Below are 20,496 nucleotides of genomic sequence, written 5' to 3' on the forward strand. Positions count from 1 at the left end.
GGTCCTTGTTAAATGTTTCTTGCATTTTGTCTATTCTATTTCCAGGATTTTGGATCATCTTTACTATCATTATTCTGAATTCTTTTTCAGGTAGACTGCCTATTTCCTCTTCAATTGTTAGGTCTGGTGGGTTTTTATCTTGCTCCTTCATCTGCTGTGTGTTTTTCTGTCTTCTCAGTTTGCTTATCTTACTGTGTTTGGGGTCTCCTTTTTGCAGGCTGCAGGTTCATAGTTCCTGTTGTTTTTGGTGTCTGTCCCCAGTGGCTAAGGTTGTTTCAGTGGGTTGTGTAGGCTTCCTGGTGGAGGGGACTAGTGCCTGTGTTCTGGTGGGTGAGGCTGCATCTTGTCTTTCTGGTGGGCAGGTCCATATCTGGTGGTGTGTTTTGGGGTGTCTGTTACCTTATTATTATTTTAGACAGCCTCTCTGCTAATGGGTGGGGTTGTGTTCCTGTCTTACTAGTTGTTTGGCATAGGGTGTCCATCAGTGTAGCTTGCTGGTTGTTGAGTGAAGCTGGGTGCTGGTGTTGAGATGAGATCTCTAGGAGATTTTCCCCATTTGATATTATGTGGAGCTGGGAGGTCTCTTGTGGACCAGTGTCCTGAAGTTGGCTCTCCCACCTCAGAGGCACAGCACTGACTCCTGTCTGCAGCACCAAGAGCCTTTCATCCACACGGCTCAGAATAAAAGGGAGAAAAAGTAGAAAGAAAGGATTAGTAGAAGTAGAAAGAAAGGAAGAAAGATAGAAGGAAAGAAAGAAAGGAGGGAGGGAGGGGGAAAGAAGGAAGGAAGTAGAGAAGGAAGGAAAAAAGAAAGAAAGAAAGAAGATAAAGTAAAAAAATAAAGGTAAAATATAATAAAGTTATTAAAATAAAAAATAATTGTTAAGAAAAAAATTTTTTTTAAAAAAATGACGGATAGAACCCTAGGACAAATGGTGGAAGCAAAGCTATACAGACAAAATCTCACACGGAAGCATACACATACACACTCACAAAAAGAAGAAAAGGGGAAAAAATCATAAATCATGCTCTCAAAGTCCACCTCCTCAATTTGGGATGATTCGTTGTCTATTCAGTTATTCTACACATGCAGGTACATCAAGTTGATTGTGGAGCTTTAATCCGCTGCTTCTGAGGCTGCTGGGAGAGATTTCCCTTTCTCTTCTTTGGTCTCACAGCTCCCAGGGCCTCAGCTTTGGATTTGGCCCCGCCTCTGTGTGTAGGTCACCGGAGGGCGTCTGTTCTTCGCTCAGACAGGACGAAGTTAAAGGAGCAGCTGCTTTGGGGGCTCTGGCTCACTCAGGCTGGGGGGGGCGGGTCACGGAGTGCGGGGTGGGCCTGCGGCGGCAGAGGCCGTCATGACGTTGCACCAGCCTGAGGTGCGCCGTGCATTCTCCTGGGGAAGTTGTCCCTGGATCTCAGAACCCTGGCAGTGGTGGGATGCACAGGCTCCCAGGAAGGGAGATGTGGATAGTGACCTGTGCTCGCACACAGGCCCCTTGGTGGCGGCAGCAGCAGCCTTAGCGTCTCATGCCCGTCTCTGGGGTCCGCGCTTTTAGCTGCGGCTCACGCCCGTCTCTGGAGCTCCTTTAAGCAGCGCTCTTAATCCCCTCTCCTCCCGCACCAGGAAACAAAGAGGGAAGAAAAAGTCTCTTGCCTCTTCTGCAGCTCCAGACGTTTTCCCGGACTCCCTCCTGGCTAGCCACGGTGCACTAACCCCCTGCAGGGTGTGTTCACGCCACCAACCCCAGTCGTCTCCCTGGGTTCCGACCTCCGAAGCCTGAGCCTCAGCTCCCAGCCCCGCCCGCCCCGGCGGGTGGGCAGACAAGCCTCTCAGACTGGTGAGTGCCGGTCGGCCCTGATCCTCTGTGCGGGAATCTCTCCGCTTTGCCCTCCGCACCTGTTTCTGTGCTCTCCTCCGCCACCCGCAGTCTCCGCCCGTGAAGGGGCTTCCTAGTGTGTGGAAACCTTTCCTCCTTCACAGCTCCCTCCCACTGGTGCAGGTCCCGTCCCTATCCTTTTGTCTGTGTTTATTCTTTTTTCTTTTGCCCTACCCAGATACGTGGAGAGTTTCTTGCCTTTTGGGAGGTCTGAGGTCTTCTGTCAGCGTTCAGTAGGTTTTCTGTAGGAGTTGTTCCTCGTGTAGATGTATTTCCGGTGTATCTGTGGGGAGGAAGGTGATCTCCGTGTCTTACTCTTCTGCCATCTTCCCCTCGTCTGTCTAATGCTTTCTTTTATCTGGCAAAGATAACCTAGTTTCCTGTCTTGCCTTGATTATCTCCACTCATAAAACTAAAACAGTGCTCTGTTCCAGTAACTGAATTGGCTTAAGTGGCTAATATTTTAGTTTTCTTATATTAAATTAATAAATTGTACTTAAATTACAGGCAATTTAAAATTATTTTTTGTAGTGAGGGGAATAAATATATTGAATTTTCATGGCATGATAAAAAGAATAATATGGGCACATAAATGTAATTAACTGTATCTGGTGTCAGTATTGATATTATTTATAAACTTGATTCCAATTATTTGTAAATAAAGACTGTATAACTGTTTGAAATTAAATTGAAGTATCTAATAGATTATAATGTGTATGGTTTATAATGATTTTGTATAATGTGTATATATAGTTTTAGTGTTAAAGGGATTGTCACTTGGAATAAACAAGCATTGTTTTTTGTACCCAGAGTATTTTCAACATATTTGTTTATCTAATATATTATAACTGAAGACCTGCTTTTTATAGGACATTAACAAGTGCTGGTAAAGACCTGCATGATAATTTTCTGAAGGCTCTGGCAGTGAGAGAAGAAGACAATCGCAGTGGAATAGTGAGCGTGAGTACATTTCATTCAAAGGCTAAAAGTGTATACCTTAAAGGCACAGTTAGTATATAATATATAGTTAGTTAATAACATAACTTTTACTACTGTCTCTGAAAGGCAATTCATGAGGGTTGTAATATAGCTCTTTATTATTTATATATTATAAGAATATACGTAGAAAAAAATTTATTCCAATTTACATCTGTAGAAGTAGCCAAATGGTGAAAAATATTAGTAGTGTTCTGTGTATCTGTTGTGGGGAAAATGTCTGTATTTGGCAGACTGGTTATCATCTCCAACTCTGTGCTACTCCTATGTTGAAACTTCATACTTCTTTTCAACCCAAGCTCCTACTACACTTCTCCAAATCATGTCATCCACTCATCCCCAATGTTTTCCCCCACCTACCCGATTTGTGCTACCCCTATAGTCGTCCTATCGTCCTATCTGAGGAGGTGTGATAGAAACCACATAATGGAGAGATATGATTTTGAATCATACAAGGAGAGCATGCTCTTGCTTTATTAAAATATGTGCTAGATCAAATATTTAAAATTGCTAATATTATTTGGAATATTTGCTTTCATGCTCGCTAATATAATATTGGTGATAACAGTCTTCTCTAAGTCTCAAAATGTTCCAAGTTAAGGGTAAAAATAGACAAATATTCATGCTGAAACTGTAATAGTGAATTACAGAAAAATAATCAGAAGGAGTACAATGAAAAATTTAGAGCAACAGAAAAATATGTTATAAGGATGTCTATTTCTACCAAAGTTTTCTCAATAAAACAATTGGCATTTTTCTCACTATCATGTCCCTTGAAAATTTCACATGCAGATAAAATCCTCAGTGTTCTCCAGAAAGAAAAAAAAAATCATGCCTTCATTAGAGAATTGTATAGAATGATTCTGGACTTGAAAGCAGGGAAAGTTTCTTGGTGGAAGTGGGCTGAGTGAGGTTGGAAATATGGGTGGGGACTAGACTTAGTCAGTCACGACAGAAAAGTTTGGAATTTATCTGATCATTAATAGAAGGAGAAGATAGAAAGGTAGGAAGAAAGGCAGAAAAATGTGGTGACATAGGAATCCATGGTAAGGACTTTCAAGAAGGAACAAACGATCATCAGTGATCAAGCAGGATAAGAACTGAAAAAGGATCTGTTGTATTTGGGAACATGCACATTTTAAAAAAAAATTGACAAGAACAAATTTCATTCATAGGAAGGATAGAAATAAGGTTTCTTAGGGTTGAAAAACAAAATGGCCCATGGTTAAACAGTAGCATCAACAAACACAAACAGCTTTAGAGATGCTAGGCCCATGTTTTTTTTTTTTTTTTTTTTTTGCTGTGCGCGGGCCTCTCACTGTTGCGGCCTCTCCCGTTGTGGAGCACAGGCTCCGGACACACAAGCCCAGCGGCCATGGCTCACGGGCCCAGCCGCTCCGCGGCACGTGGGATCCTCCCGGACCGGGGCACAAACCTGTGTCCCCTGCATCGGCAGGCGGACTCTCAACCACTGCGCCACCAGGGAAGCCCTAGGCCCATGTTTTTTTTACTGCAATGGTGTACTTCCTCTCAAAAATGTCTTTTAACCTTTCTATCCTATTGGTATTTCCTTTAACAATGAATGATGGCATCATCCACTCATTTACCCAGATCAGATGTCAGTTATAATAAACTTTCTTTTTTTAAAGTCTTTATTGAATTTGTTACAATATTGCTTCTGTTTTTTATGTTTTGGTTTTTTGGCCACGAGGCATGTGGGATCTAGCTCCCTGACTAGGGATCGAACCTGCACCCCCTGCATTGGAGGTGAAGTGTTAACCACTGGCCTGCCGGGGAAGTCCCATAATAAACTCTTTATTCTCTTTCACCCATGTTGAATGAGCCACTAAGTTCTTCTAAATGTGTCAAACCGCTTCACTTTTCACCATCTCAAATACCATTTATCTAGATTCAAACACCCATCATATCTTAAGTATATTACTGTAACAGCCTCCTAAATGACACACCTGTGTATTTTCTTGGCCAACTCCCATCCATTTTCCAATCACTCAACATATATTTCATGTGTACCTGCTCAAGTCTGGAACTGTTTTAGTCGCTGGGACACTGGGGCACTGAAGAATCTATGACCTTAAACTGTTTATATTTTAGAGAGGGAGATAAAAAATTAGTAAACAAAATAAAAATGGAACAATTAATTTCAGCTCTGGATAGGTGCTATGAAGAACATGGAATTAGAATATGGAATATAGAGAGATTGAATAGATAGTGGTTGGTTGCTTTATTTACTGTATACAGGAAAAATTACTTTAAGGAGGTGACATCCGTTGAGACTTGAATGAAATGAGGAAGATAGCCATGGAATTTGAAGGGTGAGATACCCCCAAAGAGATAAATATTTGAGAGGGAGAAATACCCCAAGAAGAAGGAACATGTATTAAAATCTCCTGCAATAACAGCAATCATGGCATATTCAAGAGATGGTAAGAAGACCAGAATCGCTGGAAGGCAGCTATTGAAGGGAATTAGAAAATCAGATGAGATCAGAGAGGAGGTCAGTAGCCAGATCATGTAGGTTTTAAGGAATTTTGGTTTTATCCTTTTTTAATTTTTATATTTATTCTTTTATTATTGTGATAGAAAGTTGATGGACAGATGATCTTTAGCAGAGAAGTGACCCGATCTGGTTTACACTTTAGAAAGATTGATCTCATTGTTGCTGTGTGGGGTAGAAGAATGTGGTAAAGAAGTGTAGAGCCAGAAGCAAGGAGATAAGTTAGGGAGCTCTTGTAATCAACCAGCAAGAGATGAAACTCTCAAAACATCATGGTTGTAGTTGAGATGGAGGGAAGTTACTGAATTGTGTCTGTTTTGGAGGCAAAGCAGACAGGACTCACTGATGGATTGGATGTGGAATATTAAAAAGAGGAAATTAGGATGACTTCTAGGTTTTTAGTTTGAACAGGTGAGGATGATGGTGGCACTTACTGTGACAGGGAAACTTATTTCAGGAATCAATAATGAAATAGCTTTGTTTGGGCTATATTAATTTTGTGATGCCTATTAAATACCCAAGTGGAGAAGTTGATTGGTTACTTACATATATTGGTTTGGAACTTGGGAGAAGTTTTGACTAGGATATAAATTGAAAGCTATCAACATCTAAGTGGTATGTAAAGTCATGGGCTTGCAAAAGTTTACCAGGCAGAGAGTGCGGGTAGAAAGAGTGAGGTTCTATGACAGATTTTTAGGACACTCCAACATTTAGAGGTCTGAAATGTGTGAAAGAACTAGCTAAGGAACCTGAGAAGTAACAGGTAGGAGAAAAATCAGGTGAGAGCCATGCTATAGACATGGGAAAAGAAAAAATTTCAAAGGCAGGAATGCTCACCATATCAAATGCTGCTGAGAGGTTAAATAAGATGATCTATTAGTTTCTCATGGCTGCCATAACAAGTTATCACAACCTGAGTGGCTTGAAACAACAGAAATTTGTTCTCTCACTGTTCTTCTGGAGGCCAGAAATCTGAAGTCAAGGTGTCAGCAGAACCGTTCTGAAGCGTCTAGGGGAAACTCTATTCCATGCCTTTCCCTTGGCTTCTGGTGTGTCTGAGTCATTGGTGTTCTTTGGTTTGTAGAGACATCACTCTAACCTCTGCCTCCATCATCACATGGCATTCTCCTTATGTATCTGTATCTCTGTCTTCTTTTCTTATAAAGGCACCAGTCATTGGATTAGCACCCACTCCCCTGGTTGAATACGACTTAATATTAATTCCATTACACCTACAAAGAGCCTATTTCCAAATAAGGTTATTTTCACAGGTACCAAGTGTTAAGAGCTCAACATATCTTTTGGAGTGGGGGTGGGGGGGACATACAAATGATGAAAAGTTTACTATTGTTTTTGGCTAAGTAAGTATCATTGAGTATGTTGATGAGGGCTGCTTCAGTGGAGGGCTGTGGTTAAATGTCTCGTTGGAGTATGTATAGAAAAGAATAAAGTGTGTAAGTGAAGATAAGGAGGTCAACTGTTTTTGAGGATCTTTGCAGTGAAGTCTAACATAGATCTTGAATGACAGCTGGTACAGAGCTGGGGGTCTAGGAAGTTTGTTTTAAGATGGATAATATTAACCAAGTTTATGTTAACAGGAATGACCCAGTAGAGAGAGGGATATTGATGGCACAGTGAACAAAGGGGATCTTTGCTGGGATTCAGAGCACCAGGAAAGGGTTTGTCTTTGAGAGGGGCAGAAGCCACTAGCAGGAGGGAAGAAAGAGTATATAGGCACATCTGCCAAATAGGTTGATGGATTTAGATTTGGGAAGATGAGATAGCTCTGCTGTGAGTTTATCTATTTTTTTTTTTTTTACATTGCTGCTCCAAATGACCTTTAATTACATCGTTATGGTTTTTTTCCCCTTAGAAAATATCATAAATTTAACTTTTTTTAAGTCATTTAATGTTGGGTAGGTTGTCATTGATTTGGAAACAAGCGTCTTTTTTAGATTTATAGCTTGCTTGCTGACTTTGAAAATAACATATGGTCATTTATTTGGGCCTTTGAATTTGTGATACTATTATAATCAGCAGACTACATATCATTGTGTCAAGGGTGGCATTTAAGGCTTAGTTTTGTATGTCCTAGTCTTGTCTTAATGAACACTCCAAATAGTTTTAGAGCAAACAATTTACAACAGAATACAATATATTTTAGAAAGATCTAATTATTAGGATCATGGGCTTACTTTAAAATCCATTTACTAACTGGATATGCTTTTTTAAAAGTAGTCCTATAAAATATACAATATTCATAAGATTTGAATCTATATTAATTTACTGTCAGCAGAAATTACATGTGAATTTTATGAGGTCTGAACTCTCTGAGGGAAATGACTATTTCCTGAGCATTGAGATTTCTCTACATAATGTGTAGGGTCAAAATAAATGGAGAACTTCAACCCAGAGGCACATTTGCTACTCTTTTTGTTTCATCTTATTGAAAGTACATACGAGAAAAAATTATGTTAGAGTTTTAGAACTGACGTAGTTGACTTGACCAGCATGGCCTAATAAGGTTTGAAGGCTAATTTCATAGCAATTTTCCTAGGTAATTTTGTTTAAGTGTAGCTAGGAAGTTAGAAGAAGATTAGATTTACTTTCCCACACTCATAACTTTTTATTTTATTTTTAAGTTTGGTGATCCCAGGTTTCAAATGCTATTTAGTGTAATTGGATCTTGTTCTGAGTGTCCTCTTTCTCCCTCTGGTCAACTAATTGCAAATGTGATTTATTAGTTTTCTCCACTTAGGCTTTGAATTTACTCTGCTATAGAGCCTGGAGCTTAGGAAAACAGCACTCCTCTCTGCCCCCTCATCTCCAGGGGCCTCCACCCTAATATTTTCAATGTGCAAGTTATAGGATTATTTGCTTATTATATACATTTATACCATTCCCACAAAACTGCTGCTTGGGTGTGTAGTCTTGGGCTATGCCCTGGGAGAGAATAGGGTTTTATGAAAATTAGAAATTTATATAGCTGCTATTTAAAGAATAAAAATTCTTGCAAATGTACTTCCTTTAAAGCTTTCAGTGGCTCAGTGGGTCAGATGTTCTAGATATAGATATTGTTTAGATAAGTCCATTTTTAAGAAGCTTGTAGTAAGCCAGAGGTAACTCAATTTAATTCAAGAATTAGTATTATTTCATGATTGCCTCTGAATTTTGTATATAATATATACAAAATAATGTGTATGTATAATATATGAATATGTATATATACACATATACAAGCACTATATATAAGCATATATATATATATATGTATGTATAAGCACACATTTCTTTTTTTACATCTTTTCCAAAATACTCTGTTTTAAATTACTATGATGCTCCATGCATTTTGTTTAGACAAAACATTGAGCCTTATGTGTAATTCATGCACAAAAATGTTTGAAAGGATTAATTGTGTAGTACTTCAAATGACAGCTACAATAAGTATTTTTTCCTAGTAATATAACTATTTAATTTTATTTTAAATGTGAGCTATTCATGTAGGAAAACATTTCTACCTCATGACTCATGTATTTCAGATTTAAAACTTTTTAAAAGACTAAAATGACTAACCATTTTCTTCTCATTGGGAAGCAGATTTATTGTTTCCTGGGAAAGTGTAGTTTTCTTATTGCTTATGCTATGAAGTGTTTAACACTGCCACCACAATGACCCATTTATTAAGTGTATGTTTATAACAAGTGCTTGGTAAAGCACGTTAAACAGGTCTGGTTCTAGATATCCAGAAACTCAGATCAGAGGCAAATCATAGTGATGCTAGTGGACTTTAAAAAATTCACAGAGAACTGAACACATTGTGTGAACATATGAGGTAGTGAAAAATGAATTTTCTCAGAAAAATCAGTGGAAATGTTAAATAATTAAACATTTAAATGAGAGTGGGATTAAAGGGAAATTTTTTTTTTACAATTTCCAGAAATGTCTTAATAGAAATGGTTGAATTACAGAGGATGCTTGAATGAAGATGTTACATCCTGAGGGCATTTCATGTTCATGATAGAGACTAAGGAAAATATTTGAGGCCAAGATGTGATGATTGTATAAAGAAAAGACTAGATAGACAACAGAGTGAAGAGGTAAAATGAGTTCTTCTGAGACGGTAGTATCCAATTTCTTTCTAAACTGCTCTGAGTTTTTTATATAGTTGATTAATCTTTTTTTCTCTCCTATCTTGGTGTCTGTGACATGATTATCTTATAGTTTTCCAACTTTCTTCTGATTTTGATCTCAGTCTCTTTCTTGGGCTGACCACCATATACCTCCATTTGACCTGCATCTCTTCCACTATACACATTTTCCCTTGGTGAATCACCCAGACCCATGAACTCACTAACTGTATGCTTCTTGCTACAGAGGCTTAGCTCTCTGTTGTCCATCTATTTATTAATTTATTCACTTATTTAGTAAATGGTGATAACTGGTCCTGTGCAAGGCATTGTATGAGCTTCTGGGGATACAGTGGATAGAAAGTGCCTTACAGAGCTTAGAGTTGCTTGGAAAAGAAAGTGTATGATCAAGTAAACATACAGATAAAGCAAAATTGCAACTGTGATAAGTGCTATGAATGAAAAACACAAAAAGTTCTGATTGCGTTTAAGTAGGTTGAGAGATGATATGATCAGAGTTTTAGACAAAAAAGATCAGTGTGCTATCAATATAGAGAATAATTTATAGAAAGCATAAAGCAGATGCTTTATTTTTTGCAATGCCATAAATGCATTGTAAGATCTGATAAGAGAAGATGAGATGGTAGCCTGGACCAGGAAGATGATAGGGAAGATAAAGAAGATTTGAGAGTTATTTAGAAGGTAAAGTGGTTAGGAATTGGTGACAGTTAGGATATGGCTAAGGAGGGAGCTGAGGCAAAGGAAGTGGCCATGGGTAATTGGCCTTCACAGCTGGATGGTAGGTGCTGCTACTCTTTGAGACATGGGGCAGTGAAAGATGGGGAATGGGGTACAGAGATCATGGGTCTGATTTTGGACATACTGAGTTTGAGTTGTCTTTGACGAAAGAAGTTGTTGAGTTGTTAAGTAGAGAGCTGGAGAAGAAGATCTAAACTCTATTCCAATGTTTATCTCCACATTGCTATACCTCAGATACTTACATTTAATCTATAGCTAAATCAAATTTCTGTTCCTCTTCTATTCCTCAGTTATCACACCCAGTTGGTGACAAAACCTGGTCAACTCTACCTTGTAAATATGTCTCAAATAAATGTGGGAGATGTGTCAAGAAAGCCAAAGTGGTGGGTGACAGCCAGCTCGGAGGGCTCTGTTGTGCTGTGCTCAGTAGCGTGGGTAATGCCCTGAAGATGATCGCTGTCCATGAAAGGATTTAGACAAATGGTCCATGTGATCCAATGTGTATTTTAAGAGTACATTGGGGACAGGATGTAAGGAAAAGCACGTGTCTGTAGAGATAGGAGTTGAGATATGAGACAGGGAGATCAACTGAGAGGCCACTGTAACATTTCAGATAGATAATAAAAGGCTGGGATAAAGAAATGACAGAATGAGTGGTGGGAAAGGATGGATTTGTGTAATTCAGGAGATAACTTTGTTTTTTTGATAAGGAAATGGTGAGAGGAAGTTTTGAATACTGTTTATGCATTTCTGTTTGGGGGATTCAATGGAGCATATAAACAGCTGATGATAATTTTATTTATGGGAAGAGAAGTGTGATCCTGGCTTTAGAGGATTTAGTGTAGTTCAGTGGCTAAGAGCATAGAACTTGCAGTAGACAGTAACTAGTCTAAAGTTCCAGATTTACTATTTACCCAGTATTACAAATTTCTAAAGGACTATGCTACTTTTCCCTAAACCACAATGTCCTGCTCTGTAATGTAGAGATTAAAAGGGTACCCTCATCTTAATAATGATTGAGTATTGAAAAGAAAATAAAGGTTAAACATTTGGCACACTGCATGATACGTGACAAGTATTTAATAATGTGGACCAGTCCCTCCCATGAGGAAACTTGCTCAAGCCTCTTAGATAGCCTCATCCACCAGAGGGCAGACAGCAGAAGCAAGAAGAACTACAATCCTGCAGCCTGTGGAAAAAAAACCCACATTCACAGAAAGATAGACAAGATGAAAAGGCAGAAGGCTATGTCCCAGATAAAGGAACAAGATGAAAACCCAGAAAAACAACTAAATGAAGTGGAGATAGACAACCTTCCAGACAAAGTATTCAGAATACTGATAGTGAAGATGATCCAGGACCTCAGAAAAAGAATGGAAGCAAAGATTGAAAAGATGCAAGAAATGTTTAACAAACACCTAGAAGAATTAAAGAACAAACAAACAGGGATGACAAAACAGTAACTGAAGTGAAAAATACACTAGAAGAAATCAATAGCAGAACTGAGGCAGAAGAACGGATAAGTGACCTGGAAGACAGAATGGTGGAATTCACGGCTGCAGAACACAATAAAGAAAAAAGAATGAAAAGAAATGAAGACAGCCTAAGAGATCTCTGGGACAACATTAAACACAACAACATTCACATTAAAGGAATCCCAGAAGGAGAAGAGAGAGAGAAAGGACCCAAGAGAATATTTGAAGAGATTATAGTAGAAAATTTCCCTAACATGGGAAAGGAAATAGCTACACAAGTCTAGGAAGGGCAGAGAGTTCCAGGCAGGGTAGATCAAGGAGAAACACACTGAGACACATAGTAATCAAATTGACAAAAATTAAAGACAAAGAAAAATTATTGAAAACAACAAGGGAAAGATGACAAATAATATACAAGGGAATTCCCTTAAGGTTAACAGCTGATTTCTCAGCGGAAACTCTAAAAGCCAGAAGGAAGCGGCATGACATATTTAAAGTGATGAAAGGGAAGAACCTACAACCAAGATTACTTTACCTGGCAAGGATCTCATTCAGATTCGATGGAGAAATCAAAAGCTGTACAGACAAGCAAAAGCTAAGAGAATTCAGCACCACAAAACCAGCTCTACAACAAATGCTAAAGGAACTTCTCTAAGTGGGAAACACAAGAGACGAAAAAGATCTACAAAAACAAACCCAAAACAATTTAAAAAAATAGTAATAGGAACATACATATCAACAATTACCTTAAACATGAATGGAATAAATGCTCTAACCAAAAGACACAAACTCGCTGAATGAATACAAAAACAAGACCCATATATATGCTGTCTATAAGAGACCCACTTCAGACCTAGGGAAACACAGAGACTGAAAGTGAGGTGATGGAAAAAGATATTCCATGCAAATGGAAATCAAAAGAAAGATAGAGTAGCAATACTCATATCAGATAAAATAGACTCTAAAATAAAGAATGTTACAAGAGACAAGGAAGGACACTACATAATGATCAAGGGATCAATCCAAGAAGAAGATATGACAATTATAAATGTATATCCACCCAACATAGGAGCACCCCATACATAAGGCAACTGCTAACAGTTATAAAAGAGGAAATCAACAGTAGCACAATAATAGTGGGGGACTTTAACACCTCACTTACACCAATGGACAGATCATCCAAGCAAAAAATTAATAAGGAAACCCAAGCTTTAAATGACACAATAGACCAGATAGATTTAATCGATATTTATAGGACTTTCCATCCCAAAACAGCAGATTACACTTTCTTCTCAAGTGTGCATGGAGCATTCTCCAGGATAGATCACATTTCGGGTCACAAATCAAGCCTCAGTAAATTTAAGAAAATTGAAATCATATCAAGCATCTTTTCTGACCACAACACTATGAGATTAGAAATGAATTACAGGGGAAAAAACATAAAAAACACAAACACATGGAGGCTAAACAATATGTTACTAAATAACCAAGAGATCACTGAAGAAATCGGAGAGGAAATCAAAGAATACCTAGAGAAAAATGACATTGAAAACACAATGATCCAAAATCTATGGGATGCAGCAAAAGCAGTTCTAAGAGGGAAGTTTATAGCAATACAAGCCCACCTCAAGAAACAAGAGAAATCTCAAATAAACAATCTAACCTTACACCTAAAGGAACTAGAGAAAGAAGAACAAACAAAACCAAAAGGTAGTAGAAGGAAAGAAATAATAAAGATCAGAACAGAAATAAATGAAATAGAAACAAAGAAAACAATAGCAAAGATCAATAAATCTAAAAGCTTGTTCTTTGGGCAGATAAACAAAATTGATAAACCATTAGCCAGACTCATCAAGAAAAAGAGGGAGAAGACTCAAAGCAATCAAATTAGAAATGAAAAAGGAGAAGTTACAAAAGACGCCACAGAAATACAATACATCCAAAGAGACTACTACAAGCAACTCTATGCCAATAAAAAGGACAACCTGGAAGAAATGGACAAATTCTTAGAAAGGTATAACCTTCCAAGACTGAACCAGGAAGAAATAGAAAATATGCAAAGGCCAATAACAAGTAATGAAATTGAAACTATGATTAAAAATCTTCCAACAAACAAAAGTCCAGGACCAGATGGCTTCACAGGCAAATTCTGTCAAACATTTAGAGAAGAGCTAACACCTATCCTTCTCAAACTCTTCCAAAAAATTGCAGAGGAAAGAACACTCCCAAACTCATTCTCTGAGGCCACCATCACCCTGATACTAAAACCAGACAAAGATACTACAAAAAAAAAGAGAAAATTACAGACCAATATCACTGATGAATATAGATGCAAAAATCCTCAACAAAATACTAGCAAACAGAATCCAACAACACATTAAAAGGATCATACACCATGATCAAGTGGGATTTATTCCAGGGATGCAAGGATTCTTCAATATACGCAAATCAATCAATGTGATACACCATATTAACAAATTGAAGAAGAAAAACCCTATGAATATCTCAATAGATGCAGAAAAAACTTTTGACAAAATTCAGTACCCATTTATGATAAAAACCCTCCAGAAAGTGGGCATAGAAGGAACCTACCTCAACATAATAAAGGCCATATACAACAAACCTACAGCAAACATCATTCTCAATGGTGAAAAGCTGAAAGCATTTCTGCTAAGATCAGGAACAACACAAGGATGTCCACTCTCACCACTATTATTCAACATAGTTTTGGATGTCTTAGCCATGGCAATCAGAGAAGAAAAATAAAGGAATACAAATTGGAAAAGAAGAAGTAAAGCTTTCACTGTTTGCAGATGACATGATACTATAATAGAGAATCCTAAAGTTGCCACCAGAAAACTACTAGAGCTAATCAATGAATCTGGTAAAGTAGCAGTATACAAAATTAATGCACAGAAATCTCTTGCATTCCTATACACTAATGATGAAAAATCTGAAAGAGAAATTAAGGAAACAGTTCCTTTTACCATTGCAACAAAAAGAATAAAATACCTAGGAATAAAGCTACCTAGGGAGACAAAAGACCTGTATGCAGAAAACTATAAGACACTGATGAAAGAAATTAAAGATGATAGCAACAGATGGAGAGATATACTATGTTCTTGGATTGGAAGAATCAATATTGTGAAAATGATTATACTACCCAAACCAATCTACAGATTCAATGCAATCCCTATCAAATTACCAATGGCATTTTTTATGGAACTAGAACATAAAATCTTAAAATTTTTATGGAGACACAAAAACCCCAAATAGCCAAAGCGGTCTTGAGAGAAAAAAACAGAGCTGGAGGAATCAGACTCCCTAACTTCAGAGTATACTACAAAGTTACAGTAATCAAGACAATATAGTACTGGCACAAAGACAGAGATATAGATCAATGGAACAGGATAGAAAGCCTAGAGATAAACCCACGCACCTATGGTCAACTAATCTATGACAAAGGAGGCAGGGATATACGATGGAAAAAAGAGAGTCTCTTCAATAAGTGGTGATGGGAAAACTGAACAACTCCATGTAAAAGAATGAAATTAGAACACTCCCTAACACCATACACAAAAATAAACTCAAAATGGATTAGAGACCTCAATGTAAGACTGGACACTATAAAACTCTTAGAGGAATACATAGGAAGAACACTCTTTGACATAAATCATAGCAAGATCTTTTTTGATCCACCTCCTAGAGTAATGGAAATAAAAGCAAAAATAAACAAATGGGACCTACTGAAACTTAAAAACTTTGCAAAGCAAAGGAAACTACAAGCAAGACGAAAAGACATCCCTCAGACTGGGAAAAAATATTTGCAAACGAATCAATGGAGAAAGGATTAATCTCCAAAATATATAAACATCTCATGTAGCTCAATATTAAAAAAACAAACAACCCAATCAAAAAATGGGCAGAATACCTAAATAGATATTTCTCAAACGAAGACATACAGATGGCCAAGAAGCATGTGAAAAGCTGCTCAACATCACTAATTATTAGAGAAATGCAAATCAAAACTACAATGAGATATCACCTCACACCAGTTAGAATGGGCATCATCAGAAAATCTACAAACAACAAATGCTGGAGAGGGTGTGGAGAAAAGGGAACCCTCTTGCACTGTTGGTGGGAATGTAAATTGATACAGCCACTATGGAGAACAGTATGGAGGTTCCTTAAAAAACTAAAAATAGAATTACCCTATGACCCAGCAACCCCACTACTGGGCATATACTCAGATAAAACCATAATCCAAAAAGACACACGCACCCCAATGTTCATTGCAGCACTATTTACAATAGCCAGGTCATGGAAGCAACCTAAATGCCCATTGACAGACAAATGAATAAAGAAGATGTGGTACATATATACAATGGAATATTATTCAGCCATAAAAAGCACGAAATTGTGTCATTTGTAGAGATGTGGATGAATCTGGAGACTGTCATACAGAGTGAAGTAAGTCAGAAAGAGAAAAACAAATAGTGTATATTAACACATATATGGGGAACCTAGAAAAATGGTACTGATGAACCGGTTTACACGGCACAAATTGAGACACAGATGTAGAGAACAAACGTAGGGACACCAAGCGGGGGGGAAAGTGGCAGGGGTGGAGGTGGTGTGATGAACTGGAAGATTGAGATTGACATGTATACACTGATATGTGTAAAATGGATGACAAATAAGAACCTGCTGTAAAAAAAAATAAATTAAATAAAAATCAATAAATAATGTGATTTCTGCAGTAAAAGAAAATGTAACATTGCTAGAGCTAAAATTGTAAATAAAATAAAAATTGTAGAAAGTATGCAATACTTTTGTTTATAGTTTTTAAGGTAAGCATTGAATAGTTTTTAATCCTTTTTTAGAAAAAATCGTGGAAAGGGTTCCTTGAGACCATAGATACTAATAGATTTTATTAGAGATCTGAAGATTGTTAGTCATTGGCAAGATATTATAGCAATCAGAGTATTTTTAAAAAGACTTTATGTTATGGATTTTTTTTAATGTTATAGGAAACCATATAGGAAACCACAGTTCACTTCATTAGTTTTCTGCTCTGTGCAAACCACATTGCTCTTTGCCATAATATTTGCTGTTTTCCAAAGACTAAAAAGACACAGGCCTTCCCTACAGGGTTTCTAGTGTGATAGGGTTACATAACTCTTTTAAGTAGCTAAGTGGCAGGGTGGGGGCGGGTGAGGGGAGTTGTTATTTTTCAGGTGGTAGTAAACAAAGAATCCTGCATTTATTGATTCCACAGAAACAAAAATAAAAAGTCCCTTCCTAATCAGAGACTGATGAAGATTGAAATGAAGGGTCACAGCTGTTATGGGTTGGGAAAATAGAACCTGTTGACACTTATTTTCCCACTGAATGTTGACTGTGTAAACAGTTACATGGCTGACTAGTTTGGGCTTTGAAGTATGCATTATTGAAGCTGGTATAAAAGTGCTGCTTACAGGTTTTCCTACAGAGTCATTCAAAGAAACTACTGTATGTGGGGCAGGAAAACCTATGAATTAGGCAGTTCCTAATATACCCATTTCCTGTGTTGAAATCTCTATGAAACATAAGATTGCGTTGTATATGACCAGTAACATTGTGCTGACATGGTCTTTTCCCTCCTTGCTGTTTTCCAACTTATATGAAATGTTCCCTTTCAAGAAAATGAAGGTATTATACAGATGTTTATTTCCTTTTTAATTGAATCCATGCTTGTCCACTAATAAACCCTATGGAAATTATATGACTCATACAATCTTACCTTCATTTTAAACAAATTACATCAATGTTTGGAAAATAGAATGCACATCAACTTCCATTTCACTAAAAAAAAGTATAGTCAAGTAGATCTTTAATTTTTTATTTTCTGGATAAAAGTATGATACAGAGGCAGCAAGGAATTCTAAAGAGTAGAGATTATGGAGCCATATTCAGCTGAGTTTGATTCTTGGATTTCCCACTTATTATACACTAAGTTCTTCAATTCTACAATCTGAGTTTCCCCACCAACCATATGGGGATCATAATTTTCATATAGTTCAGATACTTCTAGAATAAAATTATACCATGTTTAAAGCACAAATAAACCTAATCCTTAGTAGGTGTTTAATAAATTATAAGTAGTATGTGTTGTGTTAGTTCAGGTCCTCTAGAAGCGGAGTCTAAGATGCAGATTTTGGTGCAAGTGATTACATGAGAAAGTTTTCGCATATGAAACCTGTTAAGGGAATGAGGGATGCATGATTGTATAGAAGAAAAAGGTAGGCAGAGATGTGGTTTCAGTGGAAATCTAGCCTCAGTCTGATCACACAGGGGGGCTGTGGAGCATGAATCGTATCAGATTCGTTCTGCCTTGAGGTAAGGGGGATGTGCTTATGTACACTCTCTGTCCCCTTTCCTGTCTCCATCAATTAATTCTCAGCTGCCACAGGGGTTGGGGGAGGAGGGAAAGTGGCTCAAGTCACCAAAGGACAGTCCTTTCTGAGGGGGGTGCAAGTGTGAACCATTAGCCATTAACACCTGCAGCATCTGGAACTGAGTGTACCAGCCTGGGAAAAGGGGATCTAGGAGGGACCCCACCAACATACTCTTCAGATGTAAAAGCTCAGTTTCAGCCATTTTTGAAAGAAAAGAATGCTCCTCTTTCAATAATGTAATCTTATAGACAAAAAATATTTTTAAAATATTTAAATTTATCAATCACTTTTATACAAAAATTTATTTCTTTAGTGTTACCTTTCCATAATCATTTGAATTAAAATAAAATGTATTATACTGCAAAGGCCTCTTCATTTACAAATAATCAGAAGTTCAAACATGGTCTTCAGGTCCATAAGTTTTGCATATATTAATAAGCTTTCCCATTTAAGTCTTATTTCCACTAGTACATGTCCCCATATAGATAGAATGTTTTGTTAGGATTGACAGAATCAATGACTAGTGACTCTACTCATGAGTGAGCAACCAACCTCACGTTGGAGTGCATTCACCAAAGATATGTTTGTGAATATAGTAAGAAATAAAGTCATTATAAGGAATGGAGATACAGTTTATTACCTGCTAAACACAATGCATTTTCACATCTAGTACAATATTTTTGGATGCTTTTGGTTGTTTGTGGGATATGATAAAGAGTGAAGTTGATATATGGTTACCAAAATTTGAAAATGAATCTCTTTGCCACATTATGGAGTTATTATATCCCCAATGTTCTGTGCAAACTAGTTACCTTGGTTCTTTGTCTAATGGTGAAATGTAGTAGAATTGTTTAGATATTAACGAAGGTCTGAATATCCTAAGAATGCATCACTTTTCTCCATAAATGAAAATAGAGCTAAAAATGCTTTTTAAAAAAGCACCAGTTTACTGACAGCAAGTGCCCTGATATGAAAGATTTTGTGAATTTCCAAGTCCACAGTCCCTTAACCACCAATCTAAAATCCACAAAATTCTGAAAACCAAAGGACTTTTTAAGTTTGGAATAAAGTAAATCGGCATTGAAACCTGACCTGACATGAGGCTATTTATGGAGTTTATCTCATTTAGTGTGACTATCCTTTTAGTTCATCACAGAAAAATTAATGCATTAGGTTAATGGGTGCTGTCCTAGGCTTCTGTGGGAATGTGGATTGATATTTGAATATCCACCATGCTTACCAAAACCCATATATTCTGAATTCTAAAACAATTCTAGCTCCAGAGATTTCAGATAAAAGTTATGAACCTGTATACATATAATACAAAGTATTAATTATGGTGCAGTGAACTGTATAAGAAAACAAAACACATCTTAGTGGTTTAATACAATAAAATTTTATTGCTCTCTCATTTTACGCTCAGTCTCTTGTCCAAGTTAAACTCACAGTAGGGCTTTTTCTGTTTCTTGCATTCATTCAGGAACCTATATTGATAGATGTGCTCTATTATCTTCATTATATAGCTTCTGAAAATGCTCTTGTTATTGAGAATCCACTCAGGGAAAAGAGAGAGGAGAATCATGCAGATGTTTCTTTATGGGTCAAGCCTGGACGTGTTGTTTACAGTACTCTGTCCCACTTCTTGTGCTTAGGACTCAGTCCCATGGCCTCACCTAATTGGGATGACTGGGAAATGCAGTCTAGCTGAGTGACAGGAGGAAAAGGAAATGTGATTGATGAGCTCCTAGATGTTCCTGGGGTCTGCCACATATGCATATGTATACATTATATTATATATATATATATTGCTGTGTCATATTCCCAAAATGTTTATTCACAGAAAAATTATTTTTTAATTAAGGCCATCAGTGATCTTTAGTAAATGAATGATGTTTACATTTCTAAAAATAATGGGCAAACTCTGAAAAAGAAGAATAATGGTGTGGGTAGCCAGTTTTACCAGATAATAATATACATTAAAAATCTGTCATTACTAAGTCAATATGGTACTGGAGTGTGAAAAGACAGAATGCTCAGCTATGCTAGTAATCAGAGAAATGAAAATTAAAATGAGTTACAGTTCATGCCCATAAAATCGGCAAAAATTAAAAAGACTGATCTTTCCAAATGCAGGTGAGGATGTGAAGAAGTAGGAAACCATGTTCAGAGATGGCAGGAGAGTGCATTGTTAAGTGCACTTCAGAGAGCAATATCTGGTTGAAAGAAAGATGTACACAATCTTTAAACTGGTAGATATATATCTAAGAGAAACTGTCGATCATATATATAAGAAGATAATTGCAAGTA

General features: G+C 37.2%; 1 protein-coding gene across 3 annotated transcripts in view; it reads left to right on the plus strand.

The window, feature by feature from the left end:
* The window catches only part of CFAP299 (cilia and flagella associated protein 299), a 638,990-nt gene that overhangs the window by 260,802 nt on the left and 357,692 nt on the right, over window positions 1-20,496 (plus strand). For 2 of the 3 annotated variants that reach the window (XM_032632704.1, XM_032632703.1), the window contains exon 3: window positions 2,750-2,840. In XM_032632704.1, the coding sequence (XP_032488595.1) occupies window positions 2,750-2,840 (91 nt within the window). The remainder of the gene's footprint in view (window positions 1-2,749; window positions 2,841-20,496) is intronic. The other variant, XM_032632705.1, reaches the window with a different exon arrangement.

Source organism: Phocoena sinus, chromosome 5 (genome assembly GCF_008692025.1).
Source record: "Phocoena sinus isolate mPhoSin1 chromosome 5, mPhoSin1.pri, whole genome shotgun sequence".
NCBI classification, from domain to species: Eukaryota; Metazoa; Chordata; class Mammalia; order Artiodactyla; family Phocoenidae; genus Phocoena; species Phocoena sinus.